The sequence below is a fragment of the Mizuhopecten yessoensis genome, unplaced genomic scaffold, assembly GCF_002113885.1.
Source record: "Mizuhopecten yessoensis strain PY_sf001 unplaced genomic scaffold, ASM211388v2 scaffold897, whole genome shotgun sequence".
Taxonomy (NCBI): domain Eukaryota; kingdom Metazoa; phylum Mollusca; class Bivalvia; order Pectinida; family Pectinidae; genus Mizuhopecten; species Mizuhopecten yessoensis.
This window is the reverse complement of record NW_018403776.1, coordinates 209699-229146: the sequence shown is the minus strand read 5'-3', so window position 1 is coordinate 229146 and position 19448 is coordinate 209699. Positions and strand designations below refer to the sequence as shown.

Here is a 19448-nt window from a genome sequence, read left to right as displayed (position 1 = left end):
GCGAATGTGATATTTAATTTATGAATTTTATCCAGAACTTAACAGATACAGACAGTCTACCTTGTAAAGAGGGAGGGTTGACAGATACAGACAGTCTACCTTGTAAAGAGGGATGGTTGACAGATACAGACAGTCTACCTTGTAAAGAGGGAGGGTTGACCGATACAGACAGTCTACCTTGTAAAGAGGGAGGGTTGACAGATACAGACAGTCTACCTTGTATAGAGGGATGGTTGACACAGATACAGACAGTCTACCTTGTAAAGAGGGATGGTTGACAGATACAGACAGTCTACCTTGTAAAGAGGGATGGTTGACCGATACAGACAGTCTACCTTGTAAAGAGGGATGGTTGACACAGATACAGAAGTCTACCTTGTAAAGAGGGAGGGTTGACAGCTATGCACTCAATTGTGTCACCACTACAGTATAATGACTAATTGAACTTGAATGTATTTTTTTTTTATTCTTTTCAAATAGTAAATATTCGCTTATATGAACGGCTAGAGGATTTATTTCTCCATAGATATCTGCCTCGAATAAAAAAGAGACAAAATATACACATAATATTCTGATATTATATATAGTAGACCACTCTGACATCCCCACCCTTTAATAAGGCAGATACTCGTGATTTCCCTGTAGATTTATATTTAAGGCTTATATAAAGATTTAGATATCCAAGATAGGGCCGAAGAAAACTATTAGAGACAAAACAAGAATAAGGTCATAATCTGATTACTATCTGTTTGTGATATTACTAAAAACAAAGAAAACACATGCAATGAAGTTGGTAAAAAAACCGTAATAACAACGTTTAAAAATGTCATCTATATTACAGTAAAGTTAATACAGTAATAATCTGAGACAGAAGGAAATAGATTCGTCATTATGTATGGAACAAGATATTCAGTATGACAAATATGAAATGTCCAGCAGACAAAGGGGGACTAATAACTACGATGAGTTCAATGACAGAAGCCGAAACTATTTTATGAGTCACAAACCTTCAGCTGTCACTACCAGGGAGAACGGGTCGTTTTGCCAAATGTAATCGACGACCAGAGGACTAACAAACGCCAGGTACGAATCCAACAGTTCCTCCAAATATTTTGCAACTTCTGACTTATTCAGTGAGTCTGGTAAAGTCGGGAAAAGGAAGTATTCCACAACATCCTCGGCTAAGTGTTTTCGTTTCTCAGCCATGCTTCTTCGGAAATGAAGATAAGGGTCATGACCTTATATTTCAACCAATTGACGCCGTCGACATAAGTTTAGCCGCTGCTGTCATATGACCCGGAAGTGTAGCAGAAGAACTTTGGAATAGCTGCTTTGGAAGGAAAACCCGTGGAAAATGCTAAAACCTAAAGCGCTCACGCAAGTTCTCAGTCAGGCGAATTCAGGAGGAGTACAGAGCACGCTGTAACTATCTTTTAACATTTCTGTATTTTGATGATACTGACATCACCAGTATCGCCGATATCACACCCACAGGACCCAAGAAATGTTCTGTACAGTAGCACAGGGAGGCTCGCACAGGGACATGTCACATGTCATGACCATATAACCACGGAATTATACATTCGCTCACTTATATATACCATATACTGTGATGCACATTTTTTATCTGTTACAATGAAATCTAGTCATTTGCATGGAAAGCTAACTAGTGGCTCAACCACTCCCAACTGAACAATCTGTCTAAACATAGAATAGATCTAGTATCTACAAAGAAGTGAATAGTGAAATACATGACGTGATTCTCTGCTTCCTTTGACAGATTGTTTACAGTAAACTAATATTTCAATTAAAAAACTTATAGTATACCATATACTTAGAATAATTATAATATGCAACAGCTGTATAAACATTCATTTATTTATTTTCAGTAAATATTCCCTACTTGGGGATATCACAGACTTGGATAACTAATTCCGTGGGGATATATACCATTTATTATGTGCATTATAAAAACCCTCATTACATGTCCTTGTGAACATATAAATTTAAATCATTTCAGCATACACAATATCCATTAAGTATAAAAGTGTACATGTACTATGACTGATAAAATGTATAAAATTAGATTTGGATATCTTCAATATTAAATTTTAAATGACATTCATCCTCCAACCAGTGATTAATTCTTGGTTTGACGAATTAAAAAAAAATCAAAGTAAATAAATGGCATGTATATGCAAAATGACAATATTTATCCCAACATGCCTGATAGCAATATGGTAAATGTTCTACAGTTTTGTCAATGTTCTACAGTTTTGTCAGAGTTATTCCCCTTCGTGCAATACTGACTGAACAGAATCACTCCCTAATGTTCCATGTCCCTCTGCACCCTAGTTCTTTGCACATATATACAGTAACCTTCCCTTAATTTTGTTTTGGATATAACTGTAGGCTATAGCACAGTTGGGCGAGGACACTTCTGTTGACCAGGTAGCACAGTCAGTCAGAGTAATAGTAACCTGTAGTCCAGGGTTGAAACCCCATGCCAGTCTCTTCCTCCTGACTTCTTCCCCAATCAGAACACTGTTCTCTCTGATCTGATTGTTTGGTTTATTTCATCTCTATACATTTTCTTTTTAGTCCTGCAAGGTATGGTTTTCTTTTCAGAAATAATTGATCAAAGCTATATTCATGTCAACAAAATTGGTTTGCACTGCAATATTATTGCTTTTGGCAGTGGCATTAAGCTGACTTTTATGTGTTAATATAAGGCCAAAGGACTTGCTACATTTCCTTGTGAAGATCATGTGGAAAATATAGCGTACAGTACTAGTAATGTTTTAAAAATATATTTTTCTAGCCTTCTCAACAATGAAGGAGCCTTGCTAGCCTACTCTGGGTACGGAGACAAGGATGCATCCGTCACAGCAGCTATAGCCTGCAATATCTGGACGTCCTATCAGAAAAGTGGAGCACTTGCTTTCAATGAAGATAAATTAGAGTTTGTTTTATTGGGATGTGAGGTAAGATACAAAAATTATAGACAGTTCTAATGTTTTTGAGATATACTTGTTTTCAGGGGGGACTCGCTGAGAACAGTTTGCATACAATATGACATTTACGATATTTATGAAATTTTGTTGCATATTATATAAATTCAATTTGAGTACCTGTAAGTAACAAAATGCTTGTCGACAAATTAGTGGAATTGAAAATGGGATACTTTTATCGAAGAGCCTTGCAAAGTAATTGAAACAGGTTAATATTAATTATGTCTCCCCTTCAAATGAAACATTATAAGTCTGCATGTACTTTCATCACCCAAAAAGTGTATAGTTCACTGTAAACAGGTCACTGTGACGTTCACCTTAAGGTCAAACAATTGCAAAATTTCAAAAGTAATCTTGTTTGGGCTGGAACTTTCAAATCATTAAGAATATCTTCCTGAAATTTTGAACGGACCTGCGTCACTTACCCGGGTACTGAAGGTGTGCACTACAACTGTCATCTTCACCTTGACCTTCAACATCAAATTCAAATAAGTGTAAACTTTTCCATGCTATAACTTTTTAAATGTTCATAGATATCTGTATGAAACCTGAAGTATACCTGCATTAGCCAAAGATTGGGGGCACCGTGAAGTTAGTACCGGATTCGTTTTTTCGAACTCATACACCTAAACACTGCCCCATTTGGCCTTGGTGTGTTATAATCGTTAACTGGATATCCAAAAGCACTGCGGTACCTTATTTGCTATTTGAATAACGAAAAACAAAAAATAATTTTTGAATAACGAATAACGGGAAAACTCGTTATTCGTTTTTCGTTTTTCGTTTTTCGAATAACGAAAAACGAATCCGGTGCTAACTTCCTGTGGCTAAGATGGCATGCAGTACTGGGTACATTCTTATTAGGCCAGGATGAGATTAGCCTCATGGCTACAATTTAAACAAGAGCAAACAAGTGAGCTTTATTCTTTTCTATGCAAAATATGCATATTGGCTGATAAGGGAGACATGTTTTGTTCATACAAACAAATCTGTAGTTGTTTGGATTATTTTTGCATGTTACTTAAGGACATAATTAATTTCATGTATTGATGTAGTGTACTACATGGTTTGTTGATTTTGTAGGAAGGGAAAGTGGCAATAACCAGGGTGGCAAACCTGCTGCTGTGCATGTGTTCAAAGGAAATTGTGGACTTTGGACTGTTAAAAGCCAAGGTAGGATTTTCTCCCGATTATAATCAAGTGTCTTGTGTAGGAGTCAAACCCAGAACTGTTTCTAGATTACTAGTTATTAGCTCTCACTAGTTGCTTTACCAATACCAATTGAGCTAGTGGGAAAAGTCCTGCTCTACCCCTGCAAGTGATCAGATGTTCACCTGTGATATTAGGAAAAATTCTTTACTACTATAATTGTAAATTCTATTTTGGCCATGATTTATAAAGGGCTAAATTTTGAACATCATAGATGGGTGTTTCATGACTGGACAATGAATGGGTCACATACATACCACTCCCATGTCTGTACCCTACTGAGAAGGTCAGAGGAAGAGTCAAAGGGTAAATAATTCTAATGAATGAATGCATTAGATGGAGGGATATTGATGCTAATTCAGTTTTATACACAGGTAGCAGTATATAGTATCGCGTTAAGATATTTTGACATAAATTTGAGATATCAAGAAAGTGAAAATGATTTGATATACTGGATGAAGGAGGCACAATGTTGATGTCATGTCATTTCTTGCGTTACAGATGGAAGCTCTAGCGACATACCTAGACGAACCCCTTTCTCAAGTGGCATCCTCCTGACATCCCTCACACTGAACTCTTGGGATCACCAACCAGCTATCTGTCTATTCACTGTACCGGCATTTGGCCAGGAGTCTGGAAATATTGTCTTTAAAAGATTCCGACACATTTCATAGTGCCAGTATCCAAGTGACATTCTTCTGTATTTCTTAGCATATATTGTTGTACAATAATGATATCTTCACTTAATATTGATTTTTTTTTTATGCAAGAAATATCATTGAGAATGTCATGTGCCAATGGAAGTCAGGTACCTGTGATAATGACTGAAAGTAAATGTCTTAAAATACTTTTGAAGGCATATCTGCCCTGTAATTTATTTCCATATTTTATCTCCCTTTTGAAGTTTAGCCTGCCCTAGTAGTTATCAAAACACACTTTATCTTTCAATAATCATCACGTTCATATCATCATTTTTAAAAAGCATTTAACAGGTTTCATAACCTGACCTGTTGGAAAGAAGTGCATATGGGAGTTATATATGGAATAATAAAAACACAGATATTGACATTGATGCTTGGGTATTAGATATACTGTTCAAATTGAACTATGTGTATATAGTATGTATGTTGCTATTGCTTTTCAAAAGAATTGAAATAAAACAAGAAAAAAGCTACACAGTCCATTGGTGATTCTTTATTTTGAGAATGTTATAGCACAAACCATTTTTTTATTGTCAGAGAAACCCTGAAATAAATTCAGTATTCAAATAAACATGTAACATCAATGGCTTCTGGAAGACATTTCAATTGATTTTTTTTGCATTCAGTTTGCTAGGATTGTACTTATCCACCCAGAACATAATAAATCATTCCTGAAGACTTCTTTCTGTACGGTTAATTAATGTACATGTATACATGATTATTTACACTACAACTCCTAGGACCAGTAACTCTGTCCTTACCTACACCTACGCTCCTCGGACCACCAAAACTCCTGTAGGACCAGTAACTATGTATTGTTACTTACACCTAAACTCCTGTAGGACCAGTAACTATGTATTGTTACTTACACCTAAACACCTGTAGGACCAGTAACTATGTATTTTTACTTACACCTTAACACCTGTAGGACCAGTAACTATGTATTGTTACTTACACCTAAACACCTGTAGGACCAGTAACTATGTATTTTTACTTACACCTTAACACCTGTAGGACCAGTAACTATGTATCCTTACTTACACCTTAACTCCTGTAGGACCAGTAACTATATATCCTTACTTACGCCTTAACTCCTGTAGGACCAGTAACTATATATCCTTACTTAAGGACCAGTAACTCTGTCCGTACCTACACCTTAACTCCTAGGACCAGTAACTGTGTCCTTACCTACACCTAAGCTCCTAGGACCACCAAAACTCCTGTAGGACCAGCAGGCACGTAGCTGCCATGTAAGAAAATAAGCAGTTTGCATGCACATCAAAAATTCAAATATACTATTATATTTGTATTTATTTATTTATTTTGTAGTCCGGAATAGTGATTAAATGATGTGTGGTTCAATGGAAAAATATAATATAATAAAGATGGGGGAAAAAGCTCTCAAGTTCAAATTCCATACACGGTAAATTTGGTTAACATGTCATTAATAAGCATAAGTTACGTAACAAGCGATTGTAATGAAATACAACTTAGTCAACCGAGGCGGGTTGTTTTTCCGGAATGGATGTATTTTTGTGTTATTTTTTTTTGCTAATTAAAGGTAATCCGAATAGCAATTGTAGATTGATTTGTTACTAGCATTATTGTTATAGGTTTTAGGGCGGATATATGCGCGTATTATAGGATCCATCTGAGTTTTACATTCACTTCGCCTGCAAATGTAATATGAAAAAGGCAAAGCCTCAAAAGTCAGGAAAAAAACATGTAGCTTTTGCTAATCTGTGACATAAGGAGGCGAGCTAAAATGAAAAAAATTGTGACCAAATTCATAAATTTCATATGAAATGGAAACGACTGTAAGCCTATATAGGCCTATTGGGAATTTAACATCATAGATAGTTAGATACATTGGTCCCTGTCATAAACTGATAAAGCATATTTTTAAGAGTAGTCCTAGGCCTATCTTCAGTAGGGCTACTGGATATATGTACATGTATGTATCTAAATATCGATATAGGAGCTACCCTCATCTATATTCTGAGAAATGTTGATGATATAAAAGGGTTAGGGGGACACAACAGCAAAAAATCTGAATAAATTCATCTGTTCATATTGGCTCAGACATTTTTGAAATATCTAGTTAATTTATATTCATCAGGAAAGAGATTTGACACAACGGATATTTTGGGGCATTCCGACAATTGATAGTTTTGTCGGAGAAAAAAAAGAGAGCTGTCTTTCGCATTTGAAATAAATTTTAATTTTTGTGATGCTTTCCAATAATAAAATGAATGAATCAACCAAAAAATGTTGTCTGTAAAATAAATTAAATCACTCAAATATGTATTTCAAAAGCCACCAGATGGCACGACAGAGTTTCTAGACCAAAACTCCTGTAGGGCCAGTAACTATGTATTGTTACTTACACCTAAACTCCTGTAGGACCAGTAACTATGTATTGTTACTTACACCTAAACTCCTATAGGACCAGTAACTCTTTGTGTCCTTACCTACACTTCAACCCCTGTAGGACCAGTAACTATATATCCTTACTTACACCTAAACTCCTATAGGAACAGTAACTCTTTGTGTCCTTACCTACACTTCAACCCCTGTAGGACCATTAACTATATATCCTTACTTACACCTAAACTCCTATAGGACCAGTGACTCTTTGTGTCCTTACCTACACTTCAACCCCTGTAGGACCATTAACTATATATCCTTACTTACACCTAAACCCCTGTAAGACCAGTAACTATGTATCCTTCCTTACACCTAAACCCCTGTAGGACCAGTAACTGTGTATTGTTGCTTACACCTAAACTCCTATAGGACCAGCAACTCTTTGTGTCCTTACCTACACTTAAACCCCTGTAGGACCAGTAACTATGTATTGTTGCTTACACCTAAAATCCTATAGGACCAGTAACTATATATCCTTACTAACACCTAAACTCCTGTAGGACCAGTAACTATGTATCCTTACTTACACCTAAACTCCTATAGGACCAGTAACTATGTATCCTTACTTACACCTAAACTCCTATAGGACCAGTAACTATGTATTGTTACTTACACCGAAACTCCTGTAGGACCAGTAACTATGAATCCTTACTTACACTTAAACTCCTGAAGGACCAGTAACTATGTATTGTTACTTACACCTTAACTCCTGTAGGACCAGTAACTATATATCCTTACTTACACCCAAACTCTTGTAGGACCAGTAACTATGTATTGTTGCTTTCTTAATTCACATCTCCTTAAGTAAGTGTTATGTATACCAGGTGCTTTAGTATACAAATCAGTGCAGTACTCTAGCAGTTGTGTGAACAATGTTGTGTCTATAGATAGAGAAAATATATACCTGATTTCAGTATAACAACTCCTTCCCACCAATTTTGTTGTACAGGGTATAATTATTGGCCAGTAAATCTTTTTGTTTTGTTGGATGAACCTGATGTGGAAAAAAAATCACCAATGGCTTCAAACACGCAACAGAAAAAAACTTGTAGCATCATGATCAAAGTCACAATACACTTAAAATACTTTGAGGCAAGATATGGACATCAGCTCCACATTTAAGTATTACAAAAACGTGTTGATTTGAAGTGATATGCTCACTTTGATGTTTTACAAACGGAATGTAACAATTTAATTTCCTTTGTATAAATGTCGTCGGAGGAGCCTGGGGGTGTTTCCAGAATCATTGGCATATTGTTGAACCTTGGATCACACATGACACGTCGAAAGCCTTCAATCCCTATGTGACCACGTCCAATGTTCTCGTGTCGGTCAAGGTGACATCCCAAAGCACCTGTTAATAGAAATGTATAACATCAAGCTTAAGACATGAACTACATTGATAATACCAACTGTAGGTGGTAGAATATGTAACAAGTGGAATATTTGCCTTTTGTGGCAATGATAATGATTAACATGCACAAAAGAACAAAAACAATACAGGAACAACCTTTTCCTCCCCTTTTCAGTAATTGAATAGATTGTGATTATATGTTTTACTACACCTTAACTTGTCCTATCAGCAATAGTCAGTTTTTTCAGATTTTTATTTTGAAGTCCTTGTAACTTTATTAATGAAATATTATATCATATTAGCTCTGACGATTGATTTCCAACCATATCGGTTATTTATTTCTTGAAAACACTTTTTTCAATGCAACATACACTTCTAACACATAATCCAAATACCTTTGGAGTCATTAAGGTGCAGAGCCTTCAGATATTGAAAACCAACAACTGTTTCAAACTCTTCCATCATCTTTTCAAACCCAGACTGACTCGATAGATCATGGCCTGTAAAGACAAGTAAATGAGGTTTTAATAACCAATGTAAAGTCTGGAGGCCTAAGCTGTACTTCATTTATAGGACATGAAGGATACATATATAAAATGTTGTACTTAAGTGTCATTTTTATGTCAACCGTGTCACCTTTCTTGCCATGTGTTAAAGGAGGCCAGGTTTGCTACTGCAGTGTAAATGACAGCCAGTGGCAACAATAGAGGAATCAATAAAGTACATTTCCTTCACAAACATGGTGTTTTATTTTATGAATATTAACATGTAATGACATTAACATGTAATGACCCGCATTGGTGGTGTAATGACATGCAGTTTGATTGGTCATTATCTGCAATGGGATTTTGAAAATAGGTCTGATGATGTAAGCTTTCCCTGTAGGATAGAATTATCCCTTTTCAATTTCTGTGATTATGGCATCCCCATCAGCATACTGAAATGCAATACTATGTTGTTCCATTTTAAATGATCATATACCTGCAGCAAAGGCATGACATGTGTCCAGACACACTCCGATCCTAGATTTGTCCTTCACCTTGTCAATGATGGCTTTCAATTCCGGGAATTTTCCTCCAACTGTGTTCCCTTGACAACTCATATTTTCTATTACTGAAAACGAAATGGAACATATTCTCCCTATCAGAACAGTATAGCCTCATGCATTTCATCTAATATATTGTAGACATGTCTAAAGTATAGCTTTATTCACCATAACATCAAATAGTATATACAAGTACAGTTTAGCTTTGAATATCTAAATGTGAAACATGTTTCAAAACCTTAAAACAACTCCTTCTCAAGAACTCTAAGTCCTTTTGCCATTACACTATCATTAAATGTACATGAATACAATAACATATAATTTAAAAGAAATAAGATTTTGATGGTGAAGATTTCAGCTTAATTTTTGTTTTCACTTAAGTTCCCTAAATTACCTGACATTTATAGGCGTACATTTAACCTATACATCCATATGTTCACTCTGATTACAAGTTGAGGGAAACAGTATTTAATGTCCTCAGCAATATGTAAGACCAGATTACTTTACAAAATTAATGAGCCAACAAAAAAGGAGAATTATTGAAAAAAAACTTGCATGGGATTGTGGAAAAAACAATATTCGTAATGTGAAGAGTAAGTATACATTTAATATACGTACCTGTTATAACAAATTTAGTCTTAGTGTGAGCCATGTTGATACTCTCAGCAATCAGGGCCAGTGATTTGTCAGTGGTAATGTCGCCACAGCTTGACCCTGTACCAAGTACATAGAAATGTCTCTCAAGATAATCTACACCATTTGAAGCTACTCGCCTGGTTTAGCGAAATCAAATATTTTAATGAACATTAAAAGTCTTTGAATTATTTCTGTATTCAAACAATTATTTTTGCTAAACTAGTTTTTTGCTTATTGCTGTATTAAATCTCTCTATTTACATAAAATTTCTATGCAGTTATGCAGTAACTTGAAACATACTTAATTATGGTAAGAGTATTACAGGTAATTAGTTGAAAACATGATCAGCTGCTCCTTATTAAAGCAATGGAAGGAAGCATACAGATACATACCTGGGTGGAAATTGTACAGCGTCAGTCCAAGCTTTTCACATCTCTGAAGCTCATCAACAAGTGTATCCCTACTTTTCTGGAGGGTCTCTGGGTTAGAGGAACCACAGTTCATCAGGTAAGAGCCGTGAGGGAGGATGTCACCTGGGGAGAATCCTGCAGCCTGATCAACACACCAAAGTATTATTAAAATAAGTCACCTCCCCTTCCCCACTTAGACTTCAGCATACAATGTATATACCTCTTAGCAATTCCAGCCTATTGGTTTTACAATTTTAAGTTTACTTTATAGCAGCTAACCTGATAAGCATCTTTAAATTTCTCTGCATCTTTATCAAGCAATGGCTTGGCATTCCACTGTCGCTGCGATTTAAGAAACAGCCCAAAAGCTTTTGCTCCATAGAAAACAGCAGTATCCACAGCCTTGTACAAACCACCTGTATAAGTGTAGGAAATGTTAATATTTTTACCACTTTTTAAATATTTTTTTTAGCAAGGAAAGAGTTCATTTCAATAATAACATACCAGGCAAACATCATGACCTTAGCTGTAATTTCTTTCGCACTATATTAACTGAATAACATCCATGGGCAGATACATTTTTTTTTCATTTATCATATATGAAACATATCCCATCAACTTATTTATATTCATCACTTCTGTAGGCACGGATAGATTAGAAACAGTTGCAGAAACCTGAGTACCCACAGAAAACCTACATGGTCGGGCAGGGGACACCATACCATGGCCATTTCATGTCCAATCAGGGAATCAAACCCTGATAAAATGCCAGTGCACTTTCCACTGTGCCACACAACTACACAAGGGTGCAGAATACTGGGGCCTGTTTGTTTATGCAGAACGAATGGTATGTCCGTTTTTAAATGTAACATTTTTGGGTACAAATCCTGGTGGACCTGCAAATGTTTCTGCAGGCCTTGCTCTAGGCTTTGTCAAGGCTCACCTGAAAGTAGCATCAGATTACTGGGTCCGACCTTTTTTCATAAAAGAACAAGTCTGGTCCAACCTTTTTAACCGTTTATACCGCAATAAACAAAAATATTGGAACTCTCTTAGTTTTAGTTTTCTTTTTTTAATTTTTACATAAAATGGCCCATATTATTTCTGATATATTGACTAAAAATTGCTGAAAATGGCCCTCTGAGCTACCAGGATTTTCCCTGTATATGTTAAGACAAGGGTTATCAAGAGAGGTCCAAACAGTCATACTTGTAATTTTGCAGGCCACTATATGGTTTAAAGAGAAAAAACTAAGAGCTACCTAGCTATACTTACCTGCAATAGAGACATGTGGTCCTACACGTTTTGCGCAATTGTGTGATGCCTGGTTAAATTCAGAATGGCCTTTACTCTTCACAGTTGATTTCACCTCTTGCTTTAATCCCTTCCCCGTCTTTTGTCTACCTGGTTTCTTGTCATCTTTTTTTGTATGTTCTTTTTTAACCATGATCTTGTCTTCCGTTTTTACTTCAATAATACTTTCTTTAGCCTTGTTACCCACACTTGCTTTGCTTCCGGATGAGACTTTGATTTTCTTTGCACCGACTTCCTTCGTTTCCTTCTCATTTTCAACAACACATGCTGCCGACTTTCTCTTCCCTCTGGTGTTACTGGGCGTTTCACTTTCTAAATGTGTGCCAGCTTTTTTCTTCAAAATCCTTGTTTTCGTTTCTTTTGGCTTTGTTTTTGGCAAGTATTCTTGTTTGTCAGCATCATTCTTTGTAGTTGTAATTCTTTTCCCCCTTGCCATGACTGATTCCCAAAATGACTGATTTCACGGATATACAATGTTATTCTAACTGCATGTATTAGTTAGTGGCTAATAGTAGTCATTAACACCGACGTAAATATCAATGCATCACCATTGATGATATGTCATGTGCATAAAAATAGCCATGATGAGTGCATTGATAAACATTTAGTCTCTGGACATTACATTTCTTTGATTAATTCCGTATGATAGCAGCAAATTACCAGAGTTACATTATTTACATTCGTCACTATCTCCCGCCAAAATGTCATATATCACCTCAGAGAGCTCCCGTAAGGGAGGTAATTACAGTTTTCAGCGAGCGACGTTCAGCTAGATAAATAACGTTGAACAATCTATGGTTTCTATTTTTCTTTTTCCTTTTTTTTTAATATCTTGTTTTCAAAGCAAGTATATCAGTTTCAACTTCAACACTTTAAATCTACTTTAAAACTTGTGTCAAATCCTTTTTCCAATGAAACCTCTCTAATCCGACACATGTTTGGCGCCGGTTGCATTTTATGCACCGTCATAACTGCAAGTTGTATTAGTCCTAATGCGGCGACGAAAGGTCTTTTAAGGTAACAACTCACCAATAGCTTGACAGGGAGTTTTAATTTGGCATCATTGAGGCAGGACTAGATTGTGTACAATATAGTAGCCGTAGACTAAGGGTATGACGTCGTCAACGGTGAGTTTATATAAGGTCTACACAACACTAATTGAATACTAAATCGTCCATTCTATTACAGTTAAGGTGATAATTCAACAATTCTTGTTAATTTTAAAATGATATATAAAAGGAATCAATGTAAGCCAGTATTGACTATGCCTGCTATCCAGAGACCATATATTATACGTCTCGATGCTACCTAATCATTTAAGATTATCAAAGCAATTAAATTTGCTGAAACGAAAATGTTATGTTTCTCCTATAGAGCTACTGTTAGACTAGAAATCTTCCCAAAACTTATCAATATTGTTAAAAAATCATGACTTTTTAATTTCCACTTAAATTTTCTGTCCGGCAGATGCTTTTTTTTTTAAGTTTCTCTTAATCTCTCTCTTTTTTTCAATAGTCTTTCTCTCAAAGTATGAGAAAAAATGACAGAAAACAAAACAAATAATCAGAGCAGTAATAAGATCGGTGGCTGTGGAGGGTGTTAGGTTAAACAATGGTGGATCCAGAGACTTATCTAATATCTAGGGTGTTTCCAATTTTTCAGGAGGAGGGCGGGGGGAACATGTGGGGAATTAATTTTGAGGAAAATGATGAAAATACATGATTTTTATAGAAAAAAAGGGTGGGGTGGGGGTAGGGGGGTTGGTGGTCCTGAAGCCCCCAAAAAACTCTGTAACTGCTTCTGGTTAAAGACCACTTAGAAGGTTTGAACTTGAATGTACTATCACCCCTGTTACAGTTGTTTACTCCTCAAATCAGCAGTGTATTAGATGATATAACCAAACTTACTGCATATTTTTTAAGTTTGCAGAGTCAAGGTCAAGAAAATTTATTCCGATTTGGTGCATCATTTGCCCCATGTTGTTTATTTTGGCAATTTAACTACTGGCTGAAATAAGGGTTTGTGTAACCACACATGAACTTCTCATATAGTGATGGAGATCAATTGAAGTTTTACTCTTGCAAGAAAAAAAATACGTATATATTTATATATGGATGTTTGTTGTTTACCAGGAGGCTGTGTGACAAGGGTCTGAGGGTCACACAGTACAGCTGTATATCTCATCTAATTGGTCTGATTAGAACATAATTGTGCCCATTATGTATGTGAACTGGTCGGGCTGTAGTTGTGCGAACCTACCGACTCCCACTGTTCCCGTAATTGTCCCGATTATCACATACTGTTCTTGTGATGTATGTCATCATCATGTTACCGTTATATCAAAGGAATAAGGCTCACTAGGGATGTTGGGGAATAACGGACATACTGTCGTCATTTGGTATAAACAACTATTACTCTTTTTGTTGTCTCCAAGATGAAGTCATCCTTAGTTTCTTTAGACATGTACTACTGCTTTCATCCTTCTTTTTGTCTGTTTTTCAAACAACTGTGTGGTTTGGGATTATCGATATATCTTAAGACATAAATATCCCTGTTTCACCAAGCAGCCAACACACTTAGTACTTATCACTTATTGGTAAAATGGGATCAGGGATCATGCATGGATTCCTGGACTAGTGAAACAGTAATTGTCTAGTTATGGACATCACATGCTAAATAAAGAGGTCAATCAAGATCAAATAATCAAGAGTCAACAGTACCAATGTTAGTGTTAACTAGAGTCCAGAGTTCCCGTTTCTGTATATGTTCATTGTAGGTCCAGAGTATGAAGGTTCCTGTGTACTGAAATCCAGAGTAATATGGGTTTTGTATACTGGAGTCCAGTGTAAGGAGGTTACTGTAACCTGTAGTCCAGAGTAATATGGTATACTGGAGTCCAGAGTATCAAGGGTCCTGTATACTAGAGTCCAGAGTATCAAGGGACCTGTATACTGGAGTCCAGTGTATGAAAGTTCCTGTGTACTGGAGTCCAGTGAAAGGAGGGTACTGTAAACTCTAGTCCAGAGTAACAAGATTCTTGTATACTGGAGTCCCGAGTATCAGATTCCTGTATACCGGAGTCCAGTGAATGAAAGTTCTTGTATACTGGCGTCCAGAGTATCAAGGTTACTGTATAATGGAGTCCAGCATATGAAGGTTACTATAAACTGTAGTCCAGAGTAATATGGTATACTGGAGTCCAGAGTATCAAGGGTCCTGTATACTGGAGTCCAGTGTAAGGAGGTTACTGTAAACTGTAGTCCAGAGTAATATGGTATACTGGAGTCCCGAGTATCAGATTCCTGTATACTGGAGTCCAGTGAATGAAGGTTCTTGTATACTGGAGTCCAAAGTATCAAGGTTCCTGTATACTGGAGTCCAGCGTATGAAGGTTACTATAAACTGTAGTCCAGAGTAATATGGTATACTGGAGTCCCGAGTATCAGATTCCTGTATACTGGAGTCCAGTGAATGAAGGTTCTTGTATACTGGAGTCCAGAAAATCAAGGTTCCTGTACACTTTGAGTTCAGAGTATCAAGGTTTCTGTTTCCTGGAGTACAGTTTATCAAGTTTCCTGTATACTGGAGTCAAGTGTATGGGAGTTTCTGTATACTACAGTCCTGATTAATGAGGTTCCTGCATACTGGAGTCCATAATATTAAGGTTTCTGTATGCTATGTATACAGTCCTGATTATCACGTTTCCTGTATACTGGAGTTTAGTGTATCAAGTTTCCTGTATACTGGAGTCCAGAAAATCAAGATTCCTGTATACTGGAGTCCTGAGTATCAAGGTTCCTGTACACTGGAGTCCAGAGTAGCAAGGTTCCTGCATACTGGAGTCCAGAGTATCAAGGTTCCTGTATACTGGAATCCAGAAAATCAAGATTCCTGTATACTGGAGTCCAGAGTATCAAGGTTCCTGTATACTAGAGTCCAGAATATCAAGGTTCCTGTATACTGGATACCTGAGTATCAAGATTCCTGTATACTGGAGACCAGAGTATCAAGGTTCCTGTATACTGGAGTCCTGAGTATCAAGATTCCTGTATACTGGAGACCAGAATATCAAGGTTCCTGTATAACCCTTTCAAAAGCATAATCACAAAAGAAGGACAAGGCATGCTGAGATTGTAAGTCAATATATTTGGAGTAAGTTTACAAAAGTATCGACCATGTGTTTATAATGTACAGTATCATAACATGTACACAACCTTATCTAGAAACCAGAAACATTGTCAAAAATTTATCTGATCATACATATATAATCCATCTACAAATACATTATTTCAACATCATTTCCATATACAACAAGAATGGTAGGTGAAAGCAGCATATATACCTTATGATATACATATATAAAATATTGCAATAAATATGCAAGTCAGGTGGTTTGAATGAAACATCTTTAATATGATTTTGCTTCGAATGCCTTTAAGCTAGGTCTGGTTTCATTTATTATGCTGAAATACCTGGATCTTATAGATTCTATGACCACTGGGCCCTTATGATGATGACAATGAAGTCCTATATGTGACCAGTTAATTAAGTATAAGACATAACATAGCTACCTGTAGGGTGTGTGGTTCAAACCCTCTCATATATTATAAATCATCACTGCTGAGTTAGACTACTGTAAGAAAAACGTGGGTAATACTGCACCTGGCTATAAATTATTAAAACGTTTCTGTTGTATTTTATACCATAGCTTAATTAACGATCATCATATATTTTTCTTTTTAATTACCAGTTAACAACACTGTTTTTCATATTGTGAATATTTGTTAAGAAATCTTCACAGTTGGATGTAGTGGAAGGTCTGGTTTACAAGGGTTTCCAGATTATACAGGGTTCACAGTTTGGCAGATAACTGTATATGGCAAGATCAAAGAGGAAACACACATCTAGCTATATATCAGAACATATACCATGAAAAAATACCTTAGCATATAGGCTGGTCATTCAGGAAAATGTTGCTTAAAAAATCTTGATAAATATTACCATTTGAGTTTCCACCTTTAACAGGTTAGAGATATTATAATTTTCTAGTGCTTTGGACAATCTTAACCAGAGTTCAGAGGTAGATCATTTGATTAATCACTGTTGCTAATACTTTGGACAGTCTAATAAAGGTCAAGAGTTAAATACAGGGCAGGAAAAAGTAAGAAATATTTTAAGGTGTCTAAAATCTTGTAGGGTAGAAATAAGCCAGGAAACCATTGCAACACAATTGCCATATGAGTAACTTATCTCCCGAAAATTCTTTCTGTTTTACAAGCAAATCAACATTTCATGTAAAAAATACCAATCAGAAATATATAATTTGGGAGGAACAAAGTATTCAAAATTTGACAAAAAAATAATTCAACTGTTGAATTACTGTAAATTGATAAAATATATATCTATATTCCTGGATAACAACGGATAAATTATTAAATAGCAGGCACTTCATTATAATAATAGAAATCAATCTAATTGAACACTAAGCACTCAATATCGAGCTCTAGGAAGGGGTGGGAATACAAATACCTCGCGCATGAGGAATGTTAACCTTACAGCCAGGTGAATATGGCCCTGATGGCACACACACACGAAGCTATGGAACTACATGTGTACATTGCTACAGCTGCTGTACCACAGCACCTGTTCTGCAGCTAATTGGGTGATATTACCGATGAAGCTAGTGCTATTCACATAAAAAAATTGACAACCAGCTGCATTGCTTACATAAAAGATATATATTTGTGGATATCAAGTCTCGGATTATGTCACTTAATAATATTGGTGACAGGATAAAACCAAGGGTCCTCACTTATAGTGATATAGCCAGTAGGCCAATAAATAAGTATAGGTAGGCCTTAATAACTTAATTAGTGCATAAACTGGGGAAAGTCACCCGGCCTAACTTTTGCTCAATTTTCTTCTCAGTTCAGTTTATAGTTCAGTCTCCTTTTTATTTTCATTTTTAAGGTGAAGTTAGCAAAAAATTGAAAAAGAGACTATGCTTTCCTGTTAAAAACATTGGCGCATATACATGTACTATTAGTTTAACTCTACTAATCATTATGCAGAATTCGGGTTTTGAGCCTTGGATTTCATAAAATACACCTGAAATATGTACTGTGGTAGCTTGCTGAAGGTCAGAGTGACCTACATTGTAATTGTTACCTAAGATGCATATATCTACTGTCAGTTTCACTCATTCATTTAAAGTTATCTAGAGTCTAGTGTCACTAATCATTTCCATACACCTAACACAAGGTGACGATTTCATATTCACATACTGAACCAGTGAACTTGTCCTCTGAAAAAGTCCACACAAAAATCATCAGATTATCCAACATACATCCATTTTGATTACAAAGCTTACAGTCACAGACACATCTTTTTGAAAAACAAAAAAAAGTTATGATTTTCGATTATATATGTTATCACAACATTACGCAACAAACTTAACAGTCAAACACACCACACAACTTAAAATTCACAACATGATTTTGACAGCTGAATAATCATTATGTCCCTTTACATTCCAGTTTGTACTATAAACTATACACAGTACAGACTAACCTACACTACACAGACATCCCACACCCGCACAGTTAACACTAGTCATCTACGTGATTGTTCTGTGATATTTGGCCCCTCAGCAATCCAGCTCAATGAACAATGGACGTCCCAGCTACACACAAAATGTAAGGTCACATATATACATCAATATATAATACAAAAAGCCAATGATACAAAAATAATGTACAATATTGGATAAAACCCAAGTTTACATGAAGCTGAATATTAGTTGCATAATATGCTACCAGGTATGTATGATCCAAATCTGTACATGTACAAGCATTCTGGACTGGGAAGTAAACAACAGGCAATGTGTGGAGACGGACAGGCCCCGCCCCGTGGGCCATTAACACTGAATATGAATGTAGTTAGCAGCCTATATATTTAAAAAATATTCATAGAAAAATTAGCTGAGCAAATACATCAAGGCAATGCAATGGGTTAGAAAAATACTGGAGGAGTTGGCATTGGTAATGATAAATGTGTGCTATGTCCAAGGTTAGTGATCTGGTGCAACTTTGAGCAGATATGATTTTGTTTAGGTTTGTTTGTAATTTTCTGGTAAATAATAAGCTAAATATTATAATTGTAATTTTCTGGTATATAATAAGCTAAATACATGTATTATAATTGTAATTCGTAAAAAGTATCACAACCGAAAGATTACACAGGTAGAAATGTGCTGAAAATGCATCAGAATCTCAATTCAAAAGTGATTAAAGCTTAATTGGGTACAGCAACTATATATGAAGTTTATCAAAATATGTAAAT

General features: G+C 36.0%; 3 protein-coding genes across 4 annotated transcripts in view; 1 reads left to right on the top strand and 2 right to left on the bottom strand.

Annotated features, from left to right (window-relative positions):
* The window catches only part of LOC110453836 (protein ecdysoneless homolog), a 40978-nt gene extending 39673 nt beyond the window's left edge, over positions 1-1305 (bottom strand). Inside the window, exon 1 of the mRNA XM_021503011.1 lies at positions 1008-1305. Within this exon, the coding sequence (XP_021358686.1) occupies positions 1008-1206 (199 nt within the window). The 5' untranslated portion in view covers positions 1207-1305. The remainder of the gene's footprint in view (positions 1-1007) is intronic.
* Positions 1273-5394, top strand: LOC110453856 (ragulator complex protein LAMTOR2-like). Its single transcript, XM_021503043.1, has 4 exons — positions 1273-1422; positions 2822-2984; positions 4095-4184; positions 4722-5394. Exons 1-4 carry the CDS (start codon positions 1355-1357, stop codon positions 4776-4778), a joined length of 378 nt encoding a protein of 125 aa, XP_021358718.1. The 5' UTR covers positions 1273-1354; the 3' UTR covers positions 4779-5394.
* On the bottom strand, positions 4974-12808 carry LOC110453847 (probable endonuclease 4). 2 transcript variants are annotated; one of them, XM_021503022.1, is made up of 9 exons: positions 12069-12808; positions 11073-11209; positions 10776-10935; positions 10366-10461; positions 9684-9815; positions 9098-9202; positions 7835-8702; positions 6077-7441; positions 4974-5688 (listed from the first exon to the last, which is right to left on the bottom strand). In XM_021503022.1, exons 1-7 carry the CDS (start codon positions 12541-12543, stop codon positions 8506-8508), a joined length of 1302 nt encoding a protein of 433 aa, XP_021358697.1. In that variant the 5' UTR covers positions 12544-12808; the 3' UTR covers positions 4974-5688; positions 6077-7441; positions 7835-8505. The 2 variants fall into 2 exon arrangements, with proteins under 2 accessions (XP_021358697.1, XP_021358707.1); XM_021503032.1 differs by lacking the exon at positions 4974-5688 and having other exon boundaries at positions 6054-7310; positions 7354-7441.
* Positions 12809-19448: the final 6640 nt, after the last annotated feature.

Coding starts and splice junctions, on each gene's coding strand:
- LOC110453856 (XM_021503043.1), top strand. CDS start 1,355: ATGCTAAAACCTAAAGCGCTCACGCAAGTTCTCAGTCAGGCGAATTCA. Junction 1,423..2,821: donor GGAGGAGTACAGAGCACGCT/GTAACTATCTTT, acceptor ATATTTTTCTAG/CCTTCTCAACAATGAAGGAG. Junction 4,185..4,721: donor TTGGACTGTTAAAAGCCAAG/GTAGGATTTTCT, acceptor CTTGCGTTACAG/ATGGAAGCTCTAGCGACATA.
- LOC110453847 (XM_021503022.1), bottom strand. CDS start 12,543: ATGGCAAGGGGGAAAAGAATTACAACTACAAAGAATGATGCTGACAAA. Junction 10,462..10,775: donor GCTGTACAATTTCCACCCAG/GTATGTATCTGT, acceptor TACTTGGTACAG/GGTCAAGCTGTGGCGACATT. Junction 9,203..9,683: donor ATGTCATGCCTTTGCTGCAG/GTATATGATCAT, acceptor TTGTCTTTACAG/GCCATGATCTATCGAGTCAG.